This window comes from Tachyglossus aculeatus, chromosome 3, assembly GCF_015852505.1.
Source record: "Tachyglossus aculeatus isolate mTacAcu1 chromosome 3, mTacAcu1.pri, whole genome shotgun sequence".
NCBI lineage: Eukaryota > Metazoa > Chordata > Mammalia > Monotremata > Tachyglossidae > Tachyglossus > Tachyglossus aculeatus.
The window spans coordinates 34,349,981-34,366,956 of record NC_052068.1 but is presented as its reverse complement, the minus strand read 5'-3'; the positions used below and the strand labels follow the sequence as shown (position 1 = coordinate 34,366,956).

Below are 16,976 nucleotides of genomic sequence, written 5' to 3'. Positions count from 1 at the left end.
GAATCAATGAATGAATGGGGAGATTGGAGGCAATGCAGGGGGGATGATGATGATGATGAAGATATTTAAGTGCTTACTATGTGCCATGCACTGTTCTAAGTGCTGAAAGGACCCCTGTCCACACGTTTTGTTTTGTTCTCTGTCTCCCCCTTCTAGACTGTGAGCCCACTGTTGGGTGGGGACCGTCTCTCTATGTTGCCAACTTGTACTTCCCAAGCGCTTAGTACAGTGCTCTGCACACGGTAAGCGCTCAATAAATATGATTGCATGAATGAGAGGTCAAGGAGGATTAGAATGGAGTAGAGGCCGTTGGATCTGTATTGGTGCCATTTGAGAGGGGAGTTTCCGTCAAGTGAAGAGGGTGGAAGCCCAATTAGAAGGGGTGGAGGAGAGGTGGTGAGCCGGTGGCTATAGGCAACTCATTCAAGTAGTTTGGAGAGGAAGGGTAGAAGGGAGATGAGGTCAAGGAAGGGTTTTAATAATAAAATAATAATAATAATAATAATAATCATAATAATAATAAGGATACTCTCCCCACCTTCAAAGACCTACTAAAATCACATCTCCTTCAGGAGGCCTTTCCCAACTAAGCTCTTGTTTCATCTACTCCCTTCTGTGTTGTCAGTGCATGTAGATCTTTTCCCTTTAATCGCTTGCTACTATTCATCCCATCCCAGGCCCAGAGCACTGATGTACATATCTGTAAATTTATTTAAATGTCTACCTCCCCCTCTATACTGTAATCTCCTTGTGGACAGGGAACATTTCTACCAACTCGAAATAATAATAATAATAATGGCATTTATTAAGCGCTATGTGCAAAGCACCGTTCTAAGCGCTGAGGAGGTTACAAGGTGATCAGGTTGTCCCACGGGGGGCTCACAGTCTTAAAACCCCATTTTACAGATGAGGTAACTGAGGGACAGAGAAGTTAAGTCACGCAGCTGGCAATTGGAGAAGCAGGGATTTGAACCCATGACCTCTGACTCCAAAGCCCGGGGTCTTTTCACTAAGCCACGCTGCTTCAAAAGTATGGTACCCTTCCAAGCTCGCAATATAGTGTTCTGTAGCGTTCCCCCATCCCCACCTTCTTCCCCTCCCCACAGCACCTGTATATGTTTGTACAGATTTATTACTCTATTTATTTTACTTGTACATATTTACTATTCTATTTTGTTACTACAGTGCATCTAGCTTTATTTTTATTTATTCTGATGGCCTGACACCTGTCTACATGTTTTGTTCTGTTGTCTGTCTCCCCCTTCTAGACTGTGAGCCCATTGTTGGGTAGGGACCATCTCTGTATGTTGCCAACTTGTACTTCCCAAGCGCTTAGTACAGTGCTCTGCACACAGTAAGCGCTCAATAAATACGATTGAATGAATCAATGTTCTGCACAAAATAAGGACTCAGTGATATCACTGACTAATAAAATATTTTAAAGAAACGATCTTCCCTCTAATTTAGACTGTGCCTAGCCCCATGTGGGACAGAAGTTGTGTCAAAACTTCATTATCTAGTATCTACCCCAGCACTTATTACAAGTGCTTGGCAGATAGTAGGCACTAAATAAATACAAAAAAAAAAAAAAAAAATCCTCTCAGGAAATCTGCTTAGAACCCAAAGGCTATTCCCATTCAGAGTGATTTGCCCAGAGAGAACTTACTGGCAGAGAGGGGGATCAGAGCACACATTTTATGTTTCAATCAATCAATCGTATTTATTGAGCGCTTACTGTGTGCAGAGCACTGTACTTGGGAATAGCCTTTGGGTTCTAAGCAGGTTTCCTGCAAGGATTTTTTTTTGTACTTATTAAGCACCTACTATCTGCCAAGCACTTGTAATAAGCACTGGGGTAGATACTAGATAATGAAGTTTTGACACAACCTCTGTCCCACATGGGGCTAGGCACAGTCTAAATTAGAGGGATGATCGTTTCTTTAAAGTATTTTATTAGTCAGTGATATCACTGAGTCCTTATTTTGTGCAGAACATTCATTCATTCATTCAATCGTACTTATTGAGCGCTTACTGTGTGCAGAGCACTGTACTAAGCTCAACCTTTCACTTCAATGTCCCATATTACGCTCCTTCCATCATTTTGGTAGGCCTTAGGTAAGCCTGCCTAAGGGCCTGCTTTGTCAATTTGCCTTCAAGGTCTACCTAAGCCTCATCTACCCAAAAGAACAAATTCTGGGGCCAAAAGAGAAGTCTCGCCTTATACTCCCCTCAGAAGATTCCCTTTTGCTTTCCCCGACACCGGATCACGGTACAGTTTGGGCTTTGATTTTTGAGCACGCAGTAGGTGCCCGTAATTTAAATCAAGGTCCTCCCTCCCAGACACGGGCCGGTTCCACAATAAGAGGAAAGATCTAGCAGGCAGTATTTAGGAAAAAACTGACGCTCAAACAAATTCTCAATGAGGATTACAGGCTAGTTAGGGAGAAGATACAAAGAACAAAATAGACCAACTGAAAAGGTGCAAAACCCAAAGGTAAGCATAAAAGATTAGCTGGTTTCTTCAGCCTAGAACAATTCTCCACAATACTGATTCAGCGCTTAGTACGGTGCTCTGCACACAGTAAGCACTCAATAAATACGATTGATTGAATGAATGAATCAATCAATCAATCAATCGTATTTATTGAGCACTTACTATGTGCAGAGCACTGTACTAAGCGCTTGGGAAGTACAAATTGGCAACACATAGAGACAGTCCCTACCCAACAGTGGGCTCACAGTCTAAAAGGGGGAGACAGAGAACAGAACCAAACATACCAACAAAATAAAATAAATAGGATAGAAATGTACAAGTAAAATAAATAAATAAATAGAGTAATAAATTGACCCACCAAAAAGCCTAAAGGCCTTAGCCTCCACTGAGAAAGACTTATCTATTCTATTTATTTTATTTTGTTAGTATGTTTGGTTTTGTTCTCTGTCTCCCCCTTTTAGACTGTGAGCCCACTGTTGGGTAGGGACTGTCTCTATGTGTTGCCAATTTGTACTTCCCAAGCGCTTAGTACAGTGCTCTGCACACAGTAAGCGCTCAATAAATACGATTGATGATGATGATGATGACAGACAATAAGTATTCCATGAAAATATTTTAATGATTTCTTGCAGGGCGCACGGAGAACCAACTCTACTGAAACTCTCGGACGATAGTCCCCTCAGGTGGTACGGTGGGGGGAAGAACCTATAAATTACATCACTTCATATTTATATGCATTTCCAAATTCTGGTGGGTCACTTGGTCCGTTCCCTTTTCTTCTTCAAAATCGCTGATGAGGTGGAGCAAATGAAACTCTGGTTTTGGACTCTGCTCTGACTTGGTGTTTTCAGCCCCAGCAAACGGGAAAACCCACCCGGTTCCCCCGAATCCAGGCGAAGTTCCAACAGTCTTTGGAAGTTCACTTCTGTTCCCCAGATCCTTTCAAGCTTGACTTCTGATTCTTTTTCTCTTTCTGACCTCTAATTCGGAAGATTCTCTTCCTGGCTTCTTTTTGACGCTTGAGTTTCTCTTCATCCTCCTTCTGCTTCAGTTTGAGGTGTTCTTTAAGCTGCTGCTGCTGTTTCTGCTTGGCCTTCTTCACTTTGTAACTGTGCACAGTACCCAGGGCTGAAAGCAATGCGGCGATCTAGAGGAAAACGGAAATGCGACCATCAGAGCAATGGTAGAAATGAACGGTGTAACTTACTGAGCACCAAACTTTTTTTTTAAAGGGTATTTGTTAAGTGCTTATTATCTGTCCTAAGAGCAGGGGTAAATACAAGTTAATGAGGTCGGACACAGTCCCCGTTCTCAGGGCTCACGGTCTACTGACGGCAGGGCCTGCTCCTAAACCGTTGGGAAAGGACAAAAGAGGCACAAGATTTATTCCCTGACCACAGTGAGCATACACTCTTCGTACATCATCTTTAATGCTTAGACCAGTATTCATTCATTCATTCAATCGTATTTATTGAGCGCTTACTGTGTGCAGAGCACTGTACTAAGCGCTTGGGAAGTACAAGTTGGCAATGTATGGAGACGGTCCCTACCCAACAGCGGGCTCACAGTCTGGAAGGGGGAGACAGACAAAACAAAACAAAACATATTAACAAAATAACCAGTATGACCTTAGTCTTGGGTTATTTCAACACTGTTGATTTGGGGGGCAGGTAGAGGGGCATAAAAAGTAGTAAGGAAGCAGTTTAATTTGGATTGAGAAAAATCCAGGTCTTTCCTTTCTCTCCCTCCCGTAAGATCAGGTATTCAAATACAAATATCTACAAAGATACACATATAAAAACTACAGGCAAGCAAATAGATAGATATAGGTATCTAAGTAGGGTAGAGCAAAATATTCAGAATGACCCCCGCACGGTGTAATGGACAGAGGCCGGGCTTGGCAGTCAAAAGGTCATGGGTTCTAATCCCGGCTCTGCCACCTGTCAGCTGTGTGACCTTGGGCGAGTCACTTCACTTCTCTGGGCCTCGGTCCCCTCATCTGTAAAATGGGGGTTGAGACCGTGAGCCCCACGTGGGACAGGGACTGTGTCCGACCCAATTTGCTCATATAATAATAATAATGATGGCATTTGTTAAGTGCTTACTATGTGCAAAGCACAGCTCTACGCGCTGGGGAGGTTACAAGGTGATCAGGTTGTCCCACAGGGGGCCCACAGTCTTCATCCCCATTTTACAGATGAAGTAACTGAGGCCCAGGGAAGTGAAGTGACTTGCCCAACGTCACACAGCTGACAACTGGCAGAGCCGGCATTTGAACCCATGACCTCTGACTCTTCTCTATATGTTGCCAACTTGTACTCCCCAAGCACTTCGCACAGTGCTCTGCACACAGGAGGCGCTCAATAAATACGATTGAATGAATGAATGAATGACTCCAAAGCCCGTGCTCTTTCCACTGAGCCACGCTGCTTCTCACCCCACAGTACAGTACCTGGCACATGGTAAGCGCTTGCCAAACACCATCCTTATTATTAAGCACCTTGGAAGTGCTTTATTAAGCTTTCCCCAGAAGACCTTTATCTTTCCCAAAGACCGGGAGTGAGAGCGTTTCAATTACTGCTTCTCTCAGTAACATCAGCCTCTAAATTCATTCAATCGTATTTATTGAGCGCTTACTGTTTGCAAAGCTCTGTGCTAGGCGCTTGGGAAGTCCAAGTTGGCAACATATAGAGACGGTCCCTACCTCCACGGACTCGGTTTTAGCCGGGCCTCCTGCTTGGCCCGGGCTGACACCACTAGCCCCGACACCGATTTTGGAATCCATGGCACGGCTAATCCCGTGGACGCATTCGCCCATTTGGGACCTTCCCTTGGGACTGCCGGGAGCCCAGATAACTGGGAGTCTCAGCAAGTGGTTGACGGAATGGGCAGGATGGGAGAGGCCGGGCGAGCGCTTAGTACAGGCGTTCGAGAAGAAGCGTGGCTCAGTGGAAAGAGCCCGGGCTCTGGAGTCAGAGGTCAGGGGTTCAAATCCCGGCTCCGCCAATTGTCAGCTGTGTGACTTTGGGCAAGTCACTTCACTTCTCTGGGCCTCAGTTCCCTCATCTGGAAAATCCTCCTTCCAAGCTAGCTCTCTTCCTACCTTCAAGGCCCTGCTGAGAGCTCACCTCCTCCAGGAGGCCTTCCCAGACTGAGCCCCTTCTTTCCTCTCCCCCTCGTCCCCCTCTCCATCCCCCCGTCTTACCTCCTTCCCTTCCCCACAGCACCTGTATATATGTATATATGGTTGTACATATTTATTACTCTATTTACTTATTTATTTATTTATTTTACTTGTACATTTCTATCCTACTTATTTTATTTTGTTGGTATGTTTGGTTCTGTTCTCTGTCTCCCCCTTTTAGACTGTGAGCCCACTGTTGGGTAGGGACTGTCTCTATGTGATGCCAATTTGTACTTCCCAAGCGCTTAGTACAGTGCTCTGCACATAGTAAGCGCTCAATAAATACGATTGATTGATTGATTGATTGGAAAATGGGGATGAAGACTGTGAGCCCCCCATGGGACAACCTGATCACCATGTAACCTCCTCAGAGCTTAGAACAGTGCTTTGCACATAGTAAGTGCTTAATAAATGCCATCAAAAAATAAATAAATAAATAAATATGACTGAATGAGGCTGAAAATTTTTGGCTTGATCATCATCAATCGTATTTATTGAGCGCTTACTATGTGCAGAGCACTGTACTAAGCGCTTGGGAAGTACAAATTGGCAACATATAGAGACAGTCCCTACCCAACAGTGGGCTCACAGTCTAAAAGGCTTGATGCTACGCTATGATCATTATTAATCATATTTACCGGGCGCTTACTGTGTGCAAAGAACTTTACTAAGCCCTACTCTGGCCTCTCCCTACTGCTGGTAATAGACTAGCATTTGGGCCCGGGCCTGTGCATCCACCGCAGAAATGAAAAACATGAGTTGGAAAAAATCTACACCATGAGAAATAATCTTGGGAAGGGAGTGTAGAACGGAAAGCCCGGAATTCACATTTCTGGCTCTTTAATAACAACTCGTGACCTTCGTCGAGTTTGTACCCCAGTTTCGCCAACTGTAAAATGGCAATGCCACAGACGATTATGTCCGTTAAACATTCCACTTGAGAAAAATGTAATGCAGAGAAAATAAAGGGATTACCTTCCGTTCGTGAGGCTCCCGGATAACTGCTGGTCTCACCCGGCCCCTGGGAACCTTACCCCTCTGCTCCTGGAACTTGGGTTTGTTCTTAAATGGCAGTGCCTTCTGGAGGGCTTTGGGAATGTGAAGTGAATTGAAGTGCTTCTTCTGTCTCACGATTGGCTAAAAAACAAAAAAGGGAAAAAGACGGTAAAGGATATCGAATATGCAATTTCCACATTTAACTAGCTGGAGCGTTCAAACTTCTCCAAGGAGAACCGGTGCTTCCGGAATGCTCTTTTTGGGGGGGAGTAAAAGGAGCCAAGAGTTTGCCATTTGTGACCCCTCAATCACGTATGAAGATGCATGTTTGGACCCGGCCACCTGCCTGAATCGACTGTACTATTACTACTAAGAGAAACTGTTTTAAGGATGAATCAGGATCCCCAGAAACCAGCAACACTTGAGCAAGTCTAAATCAGTAAATTGGTTTGGCAATAACATCTACACTAGATTTCGAAGATTTTGCAAACCTTGGGAGAAAGCTGCTAGACGATAAAAATAAATCATCTTCAAATGACTTTGAATCTATATCTGCCACTTGAAAAATGTAATGAATTAACCTTTTCTCCTCCAATTCGAGGAACTTCTGGGATTCCCCCCGCCCAAGGCACAAGCCACACAAGTTGTACCTTATAGAGAGAGTCCTTGTTCTGCTTCAGGCGGATGCCCTGGTCATGCCTCAGCTGTCCTGTTGTCCTCATTCCTGTCCAGCTGGTTTTCTCCCCTACTGGTTTCAGCAAAGACGTTACTGGGTTATAGAAGGCTGGGATGGAAACAGGATACCAAGTACGCATGAAGACAATATCTGGAAGGAGAGAAAAATACCTTGCTTTAACAAACTGGCGTTGTTCCCCGACATTCCAAAGTTCTTCAAAATCCTCGAGCAAAAGTACAAATGACTCCCCAAATTATCCTCAGTGAGATGACCTTTCAATCAATCGATCGATCTGATGTATTTATTGAGTGCTTACTGTGTGCAGGAGTACTGTACTAAGTGCTTGGGGAATACAGTATAACAGGGTTTGTAGACACATTCCCTGCCCACAACGGGCTGACAGTGCAGAGGGGGAGACTCATATTAACATAAATAAATTACAGATATGTACATAAATACAGTACAGAAGTGCTGTGGGTCTGAAGGAAGGGTAAATAGCCTCTCAAAAGGTTAGTTCCTTTCCTTTACTTCTCTCAAAAGATTAGTTCCTTTCCCTGACTTCTCTCAAAAGGTTAGTTCCTTTCCCTTACTTCTCTCAAAAGGTTAGTTCCTTTCCCTGACTTCTCTCTAAAGGTTAGTTCCTTTCCCTTACTTCTCTCAAAAGGTTAGTTCCTTTTCCTTACTTCTCTCAAAAGGTTAGTTCCCTTCCCTTACTTCTCCCAAAAGGTTAGCTCCTTTCCCTTACTTCTCCCAAAAGTTAGTTCCTTTTCCTTACGTCTCTCAAAAGGTTAGTTCCTTTCCCTTACGTCTCTCAAAAGGTTAGTTACTTCCCCTTACTTCTCTCAAAAGGTTGGTTCCTTCCCCTTACTTCTCTCAAAAGGTTAGTTACTTCCCCTTACTTCTCTCAAAAGGTTAGTTCCTTCCCGACTTCTCTCAGAAGGTTAGTTCCTTCCCCTGACTTCTCTCAAAAGGTTAGTTCCTTTCCCTTGCTTCTCTCAAAAGGTTGGTTCCTTTCCCTTATTTCTCTCAAAAGGTTAGTTCCTTTCCCTTACTTCTCTCAAAAGGTTAGTTCCTTTCCCTTGCTTCTCTCAAAAGGTTGGTTCCTTTCCCTTATTTCTCTCAAAAGGTTAGTTCCTTTCCCTGACTTCTCTCAAAAGGTTAGTTCCTTTCCCTTACCTCTCAAGCCGGAAAAAAAAGGGGTTAAGTGGGGAATGGGTCTGAAGTAGGTAAGACCTTCTGCAAGGGATGCCAATCAATCCATCACATTTATTGAGGGCCGACTGTGGACAGAGCCCTGTGTCACGCAATTGGGAGAGTCCAATATAACAGTTCCCTTTACACATCTACTTAATGATGACCACAACTTTTCCTTCTAAAATGATGATGACAAGGAAAAAGCCCTCTCCAGCTCAGGCTTCCCCACAGAGCAAGCAAGCACTTACCGCTCATCAGCAGCTTGTCCTCAAAGGTTGCCCTGAAGGCTCCTTCTGGGGTCCGAAGGGCCTTTTTGATCTGGCCCCGGACACCGCTGACTGTACGGACCGCCGCCCCTTCAAACTTGGCCACTTCTAAGGCAGAATTGAACATACCCTGGGAAGAGCAGTTGGAAGAGGGCTCATTAAGCTGCTGACAGGGTGTAGAGAGCACTGTACGACGCCCCGGGACAGAATACACGGGTGAGAATAAATCACAATCCCTGGCACTCCGGGGGTGGACTACTCACAATCTACGAGATGAGGCCCCCCACAAAATTACTCGGCAGTCCACGCGTTTCCTGGAGCGAGGGCCAAATTGTAGGGCTAGCAACACAATTAAAAACATGGCCTACTGACTGGAAGGGACCGGGACTGGGATTCCGGAGACTCGGGTTCTAACTCCAACTCTGCCTGCTGTGTGACCACGGCTAAGTCACTTAACTTTTCTGTGCCTCTGACTCCCCATCTCTAAAATGATGACTAAAATATCTGTTCTCCCTCTAAGACTGCGAGCCACTGCTATCAACATTATCAATCAATCGTATCTACTGAGCCCTTACTGTATGCGGAGCACTGTACTAAGCGCTTGGGAGAGTACAATATAACAGGGTTGGTAGGTTCCCCGCCCAAAGCGAGCTTACGGCCTAGAGGGATAAGTGGTTTTGGACACAGTCCCTGTCGCAAGTAGGGCTCACAGTCTTAATCTCCATTTTACAATAATAATAATAGCATTTATTAAGCACTTACTATGTGCAAAGCACTGTTCTAAGCACTGGGGAGGTTACAAAGTGATCAGGTTGTCCCACGGGGGGGCTCACAGTCTTAATCCCCATTTGACCGATGAGGTAACTGAGGCCCAGGGAAGTGAAGTGACTGGCCCAAGGTCACACAGCTGAAAATTGGCAGAGCCGGGATTTGAACCCACGACCTCCGACTCCAAAGCCCAGGCTCTTTCCACTGAGCCATGCTGCTTCTCCATTTTACAGATGAGGAAACTGAGGCACAGAGAAGCTAAGTAACTTGTCCAGGATCACACAGCAGACTAGTGGCAGAGCTGGGATTAGAACTCAGGTCCTCTGACTCCCAGGACGAAGCTCTTTCCACCATGTGATGCTGCATCATTATTACTGTTTGTAATTATTCTAAAATACAGGGTTTTCACTAATCTCTTATTCAGAACTTCTTTGAGGATAAAAATTTGAACACATCAAAGTACCAGAGACTCAACTGAAAATCACGTAATTATTCCAGCAAATATGTTATTAGTTACATCCCTAAAATGACTTCTAACCTGGACTAGGACCTCATATGCCCTGTCTCATCGCGATGCAGATGCAAATTCTTAAAAATCATAATGAATTTAACGAGTTCGTAAGAACACATATTTTGAAAGCAAAGGGGTTCCTTCCATAAGCCAGAACAGAGTGATTTGCCTAAAGTCTGTGCAATCCCAGAATCAATACACATTCTTTTTAAAAAAGGAAAAATTGAGCCTCAATTTATGATTTCTAAACAAATTTTAGAAAAATAAAAGAGAAAAACCCAGAGAGGTAAAAGATGCAAGACAAGTTTTAGATTTTCCTTTCCCTTAAAACCGCGTAGTCCATAACTGTATCAGGTGTTGCTTGACATTTTTAGAACTCCAGCCCTCCCGCTAAAACAATGTTCAAACACACCTTGATAAACGAAGTATTTTTGTAGATTTTATACGGGAAACCGGTTAGCTTTAACTTCTTCACAATTGTTATAGATTTGTCTAAATCAAGCACAACTCCTGTGGCGGCTATCCGGAAATCAGACTAGAAGAGACCACAAAAAATCTGAATAAGATTTAGAAATGATGTCAGCTGGGGAAAGGGGACAGGGGGCTGGGGGAGAGGAGATTTCTCAGACAAGATGCAATCAATTAGAGCGCATTTCAGCTAAGAACAATAAAAGAGCAGAATTTTTTTTATAAGCACAGGAAAATGTCACATCATTTTAAATCATTTTTTAAACCCACATTACTGAAGTATGACTAAAGAGACTGAGCTGAGTTACCTGTCCCAAGACAGTCTCGCACCTTGGAATGAGTTATTCCGAACCAGCCAGTCAAAATTATAATTTTAGTGAAAGGCATGTGCTATGATTTAGGTGCTTTTCTAAGAAATACTGCATTTTTCAAAATTACCAAACGGTGAGCACTCGGGAAAAACCGCAACCGACATTGAGAGACTTTTTCAGTCGGAAAGGTCCTGCGCGCACGATCGACTGCTCCACAGAGAAATGTTTTCAAATACAAGCGATAAAATGAAACGAAACATATTTCAAGTCCATTCAATTTACCATTGTGCCACTGACAGACTGAACTGCTAAAAACCCAGTTCCTTGTGGAGTGATGGGACCTAAAAAAAATTAAATTAAATTAAATTAAAGAAGCAGAGTTTAAATTCAAGTTTGCACTGAACAACACCTTCTGGCTCATACGTAGAAAGCTTTTTTCCGTTTAACTGAGCTCTTTAGGGATTACTTGTTGATGCACTGAATAGCCAGAAAGAGGAACAAGACTCATTATTCTCCATGCGATTGCTTCCCAGTGTATTTTCCTCTTGGGATTTCTACTGCCCAGCCCCTTTCTGCTGCTGTGACAACAATCTCACAGGCCCGTGACTTGAAAGAAGACGGGCTTGGGAGTCAGAGGACGTAGGTACTAATCCCACCTCTGCCGCTTGTCTGCTGTGTGACCGTGGATAAGCCACTTAGCTTCTCTGTGCCTCCGTACCCTAGTCTGTAAAATGGGGATGAAGACTGTGAGCCCCATGTGGGACAACCTGCTCACCTTGTATCTACTCCAGGGCTTAGAACAGTGCTTCGCACATAGTAAGTGCTTCACAAGCACTCTATTATTACTCTATTTATTTTACTTGTACATATTTACTATTCTATTAATTTTGTTAATGATGTGCAACTAGCTTTAATTCTATTTATTCTGATGACTTGACACCTGACCATATGTCTTGTTTAGTTGTCCGTCTCCCCCTTCTAGACTGTGAGCCCGCTGTTGGGTAAGGACCGTCTCTATATGTTGCCAGCTTGTATTTCCCAAGCACTTAGTACAGTGCTCTGCACACAGTAAGCGCTCAATAAATACGATTGAATGAATGTTTGTACAGATTTATTACTCTATTTATTTTACTTGTACATATTTACTATTCTATTTATTTTGGCAATGATGTGCATTTAGCTTTACTTCTATTTATCCTGATGACTTGACACCTGTCCACGTTTTGTTTCGTTGTCCGTCTCCCCCTTCTAGACTGTGAGCCCGCTGTTGGGTAGGGACCATCTCTATATGTTGCCAGCTTGTACTTCCCAAGCGCTTAGTACGGTGCTCTGCACACAGTAAGCGCTCAATAAATACAATCGAATGAATGTTTGTACAGATTCATTACTCTATTTATTTTACTTGTACATATTTACTATTCTATTTATTTTGGCAATGATGTGCATCTAGCTTTACTTCTATTTATTCTGATGACTTGACACCTGTCCACATGTTTTGTTTTGTTGTCTGTCTCCCCTTCCTAGACTGTAAACCCGCTGTTGGGTAGGGACTGTCTCTATATGCTGCCAACTTGTACTTCCCAAGCGCTTAGTACAGTACTCTGCACACAGTAAGCGCTCAATAAATGCAACTGAATGAATGAATAAATTTAGCTTTAATTCTATTCATTCTGACGACTTGACACCTGTCCACATGTTTCGTTTTGTTGTCTGTCTCCCGCTTCTAGACTGCGGGCCCGTTGTTGGGTAGGGACCGTCTCTATATGTCGCCACCTTGTACTTCCCAAGCGCTTAGTACAGTGCTCTGCATACAGTAAGCGCTCAATAAATACGACTGAATGAATTGTAAGCGCTTAACAAATACCACTATTATTATTATTATTATTATTCAGCACCATCATCATTCACCTCTACCATCATCAAGTTTTTCCATAAAAACAAGCAACAAAAGAACAATGGCGGGGCCTGAGAGATTTCAGGAAATTGTGCTGTTCCTAGTTCTTACCCCAAAACGTGGCTCCACAGTGCATGTGCTGTGGGGTGTATTTAAGCAGTCTCTGCCGTCCATTGTGATCCTCGATATAATAGAGGGGGATAGACTGAAATCGCCTCCACCCTAAGGAGAAGATTAACGGATCCCGAGACTTGAGGATCTTCTTATACCAGCGGTGCTTCTTCAGACGCATCTGAGAGCAGACAATGGATCAGGAGCGTTATTCGCTGGTGGACAGCGGGTAAGAAAAGGAGAAGCACGCGCGCACGTCAAGCTCGCCTCGCTTACGTGGACGAAGCCGACGTTGCCTTCGCTGTTGCCCAGCCCGCCCAGGATAATCGGGTAGTGGGGATCAAAGTTGAGCACGAACTCGCAGGGAACGTTCTCTATCTCGATCCGCACGTACATCCCGGGACGGTATCCTTCGTACTGAACTCTGGCCTCATCATCTTGGTCTTCAAATTCGGCCCGGTTAAGCTGCGGGGGAGACAGAGATGGAAATGATCTTACCTCTTTGGAGTCCAAGGGCAGCATGACAGACAAGGAAATATATCATGCAATATACCACCTGTACGTACATGTTTGTACAGATTTATTACTCTGTTTATTTTACTTGTACATATTTACTATTCTATTTATCTTGTTAATGACGTGCATCTAGCTTTACTTCTGTTTATTCTGATGACTTGACACCTGTCCACATGTTTTGTTGTCTGTCTCCCCCTTCTAGACTGTGAGCCCGTTGTTGGGACCGTCTCTATATGTTGCCGACTTGTACTTCCCAAGCGCTTAGTAGTAAGCGCTCAATAAATACGATTGAATGAATGAATGAATACCACCAGCCGAATAACTGGTACGTGTTGAGTGCTTACTACATGCCAAGCGCTGTAAACTAGGCCCTGGGGTAGCGACAGTGCGATCGGATCAGACGTTCCCTCGTCCCACACGGAGCTCCCAGTCTACGTCACATTTTACAGAGAAGGAAACTGAGGCACAGAGAAGGTAAGCGACTTGCTCACGAACTAATCAGGTTGGACAACGGTCCCTTGTCCCACGTGGGGCTCACATTCTTAATCCCCATCTTTCCAGATGAGGTAACGGAGGCCCAGAAAAATGAAGTGATTTGCTCAAGTTCACACAGCAGACAAGTGGCGTGCCCTGGGGTAGCGACAGTGCGATCGGATCAGACGTTCCCTCGTCCCACACGGAGCTCCCAGTCTACGCCACATTTTACAGAGAAGGAAACTGAGGCACGGAGACGGTAAGCGACTTGCTCACGAACTAATCAGGTTGGACAACGGTCCCTGTCCCACATGGGGCTCACATTCTTAATCCCCATCTTTCCAGATGAGGTAACTGAGGCCCAGAAAAATGAAGTGACTTGCTCAAGTTCACACAGCAGACAAGTGGCGTGCCCTGGGGTAGTGACAGTGCAATCGGATCAGACTTTCCCTCGTCCCACACGGGGCTCCCAGTCTACGCCACATTTTACAGAGAAGGAAACTGAGGCACGGAGACGGTAAGCGACTTGCTCACGAACTAATCAGGTTGGACAACGGTCCCTGTCCCACATGGGGCTCACATTCTTAATCCCCATCTTTCCAGATGAGGTAACTGAGGCCCAGAAAACTGAAGTGACTTGCTCAAGTTCACGCAGCCGACAAGTGGCGGAGCCGGGATTAGAACCCGGGTCTCCTAACTCCCAGGCTCATGTTCTTTCCACTGGGCCACGCTACTCGTCTAGACAGAAAACGGTGGGTAGAATTTTTGGCAAGAACTATGTTTTGGGTAATCAGAACCTGGATTCCCCACTTAGGTCTTCAGCCAGAAGGAAAAATGTTCCGTTTCCTCTTGGCTCCTTCAGAAATGGCACTGATGAATAAGAAGAATCTATAGATGGGCTAGTTAAGGGCAAAGGGTAGGTTTCTACATTCATCATCATCATCATCATCATCAATCGTATTTATTGAGCGCTTACTATGTGCAGAGCACTGTACTAAGCGCTTGGGAAGTACAAGTTGGCAACATACAGAGACAGTCCCTACCCAACAGTGGGCTCACAGTCTAAAAGGGGGAGACAGAGAACAAAACCAAACATACCAACAAAATAAAATAAATAGGATAGATATGTACAAGTAAAATAAATAAATAAATAAATAGAGTAATAAATATGTACAACCATATATACATACATACAGGTGCTGTGGGGAAGGGAAGGAGGTAAGATGTGGGGGGATGGAGAGGGGGATGAGGGGGAGAGGAAGGAAGGGGCTCAGTCTCATTCAAACTCTGCTCTAGTATGGGTCTTAAATACATGTTTTGGCTAGAAAGAGCACTCGACCAGCTGGCTCCCTCCTGTTACCTCACTGACTTCCTATAGTAATGATGGTTTTTGTTAAGCGCTTACTATTAATCAATCAACCAATCGTATTTATTGAGCGCTTACTGTGTGCAGAGCACTGTACTAAGTGGGAAGTCCAAGTTGGCAACATATAGAAACGGTCCCTACCCAACAGCGGGCTCACAGTCTAGAAGGGGGAGACAGAGAACAAAACCAAACATATTAACAAAATAAAATAAATAGAATAGATATGTACAAGTAAAATAAATGAATAGAGTAATAAATACGTACAAACATATATACATATATACTATCTGCAAAGCACTGTTCTATGCGCTGGGGAGGTTACAAGGTGATCGGGTTGTCCCACGGGGGGCTCACAGTTTTAATCCCCATTTTCCAGATGAGGGAACTGAGGCCCAGAGAAGTTAAGTGACTTGCCCAAAGTCACACAGCTGATGGTTGGCTGACCCGGGATTTGAACCCATGACCTCTGACTCCAAAGCTGGGGCTCTTTCCACAGAGCCACGCTGCTTCTCTGATGGCAACCCACCCAACATGATCTGATTCTCCCCCTTCTAGACTGTGAGCCCGCTGTTGGGTAGGGACCGTCTCTCTATGTTGCCAACTTGTACTTCCCAAGTGCTTAGTACAGTGCTCTGCACACAGTAAGCGCTCAATAAATACGATTGAATGAATGGATAGAACACGGGCCCGGGAATCAAAAGGACCTGGGTTCTAATGCCGGCTCCGCCACTCATCTGCTGTGGGACCTTGGGGAGGTCACTTAATTTCTCTGTGCCTCTGTTACCTCACTGAGAAAAATGGGGATTAAGAGTGTGAGCCTCATGTGGGACAGGGATCGTGTCCCACCTGATTACTCTGTATCTGCAAGAAGCATGTACGAGAAGCAGCGTGGCTCAGTGGAAAGAGCCCAGGCTTTGGAGTCAGAGGTCATGGGTTCGAATCCCGGCTCCGCCAACTGTCAGCTGTGTGACTTTGGGCAAGTCACTTCACTTCTCTGGGCCTCAGTTACCTCATCTGTAAAATGGGGATGAAGACTGTGAGCCCCCCCGTGGGACAACCTGATCACCTTGTAACCTTCCCAGCGCTTAGAACAGCATGTAGTAAGCACTTAATAAATGCCACTGTTTTATTATTTTTACCCCAACGCTCAGCATAGTGCCTGCCACATAGTAAGCTTTTAATAATAATATTATTACTTAATAATAATAATAATAATAATAATAATAATAATAATAATTCCTTCCTCTAATGCCAATCTGCTTACTGTACCTCCATCTCAACTATCTTGCCAACCCCTATCCTGTGTCCTCCTTCTGTTCTGGAGCTCCCAATCAATCAATCAATCATATTTATTGAGCGCTTACTGTGTGCAGAGCACTGTACTAAGCGCTGGGGAAGTACAAGTTGGCAACATATAGAGACGGTCCCTACCCAACAGTGGGCTCACTCCCACCCCCTTCGTATAGGGCAGAGGGTCACTCTCCCCACCTTCAAAGCCGTATTATAATCTTCAAGAGGCCTTTCCTGACTCTGCACTTGGATCTGTGTCCTTTAAGCACTTGATAATCACCTAACCCCCTGCCCCACCGCACTTAAGTACATATAATAATAAATAATAATAACGGCATTTATTAAGCGCTTACTATGTGCAAAGCACTGTTCTAAGCACTGGGGAGGTTACAAGGTGATCAGGTTGTCCCACAGCGGGGCTCACAGTCTTAACCCCCGTTTTACAGGTGAGGGAACT

At 44.4% G+C, this 16,976-nt stretch overlaps 1 protein-coding gene across 1 annotated transcript in view; it reads right to left on the bottom strand.

Moving 5' to 3' along the window:
- Positions 1-3,090: 3,090 nt before the first annotated feature.
- The window catches only part of BMS1 (BMS1 ribosome biogenesis factor), a 43,693-nt gene continuing 29,807 nt past the window's right edge, over positions 3,091-16,976 (bottom strand). The window contains exons 16-23 of the mRNA XM_038743712.1: positions 13,150-13,338; positions 12,874-13,054; positions 11,151-11,209; positions 10,502-10,624; positions 8,793-8,940; positions 7,325-7,500; positions 6,654-6,815; positions 3,091-3,641 (exon numbers count right to left, since the gene is read on the bottom strand). Of these exons, the coding sequence (XP_038599640.1) occupies positions 3,414-3,641; positions 6,654-6,815; positions 7,325-7,500; positions 8,793-8,940; positions 10,502-10,624; positions 11,151-11,209; positions 12,874-13,054; positions 13,150-13,338 (1,266 nt within the window). The 3' untranslated portion in view covers positions 3,091-3,413. The remainder of the gene's footprint in view (positions 3,642-6,653; positions 6,816-7,324; positions 7,501-8,792; positions 8,941-10,501; positions 10,625-11,150; positions 11,210-12,873; positions 13,055-13,149; positions 13,339-16,976) is intronic.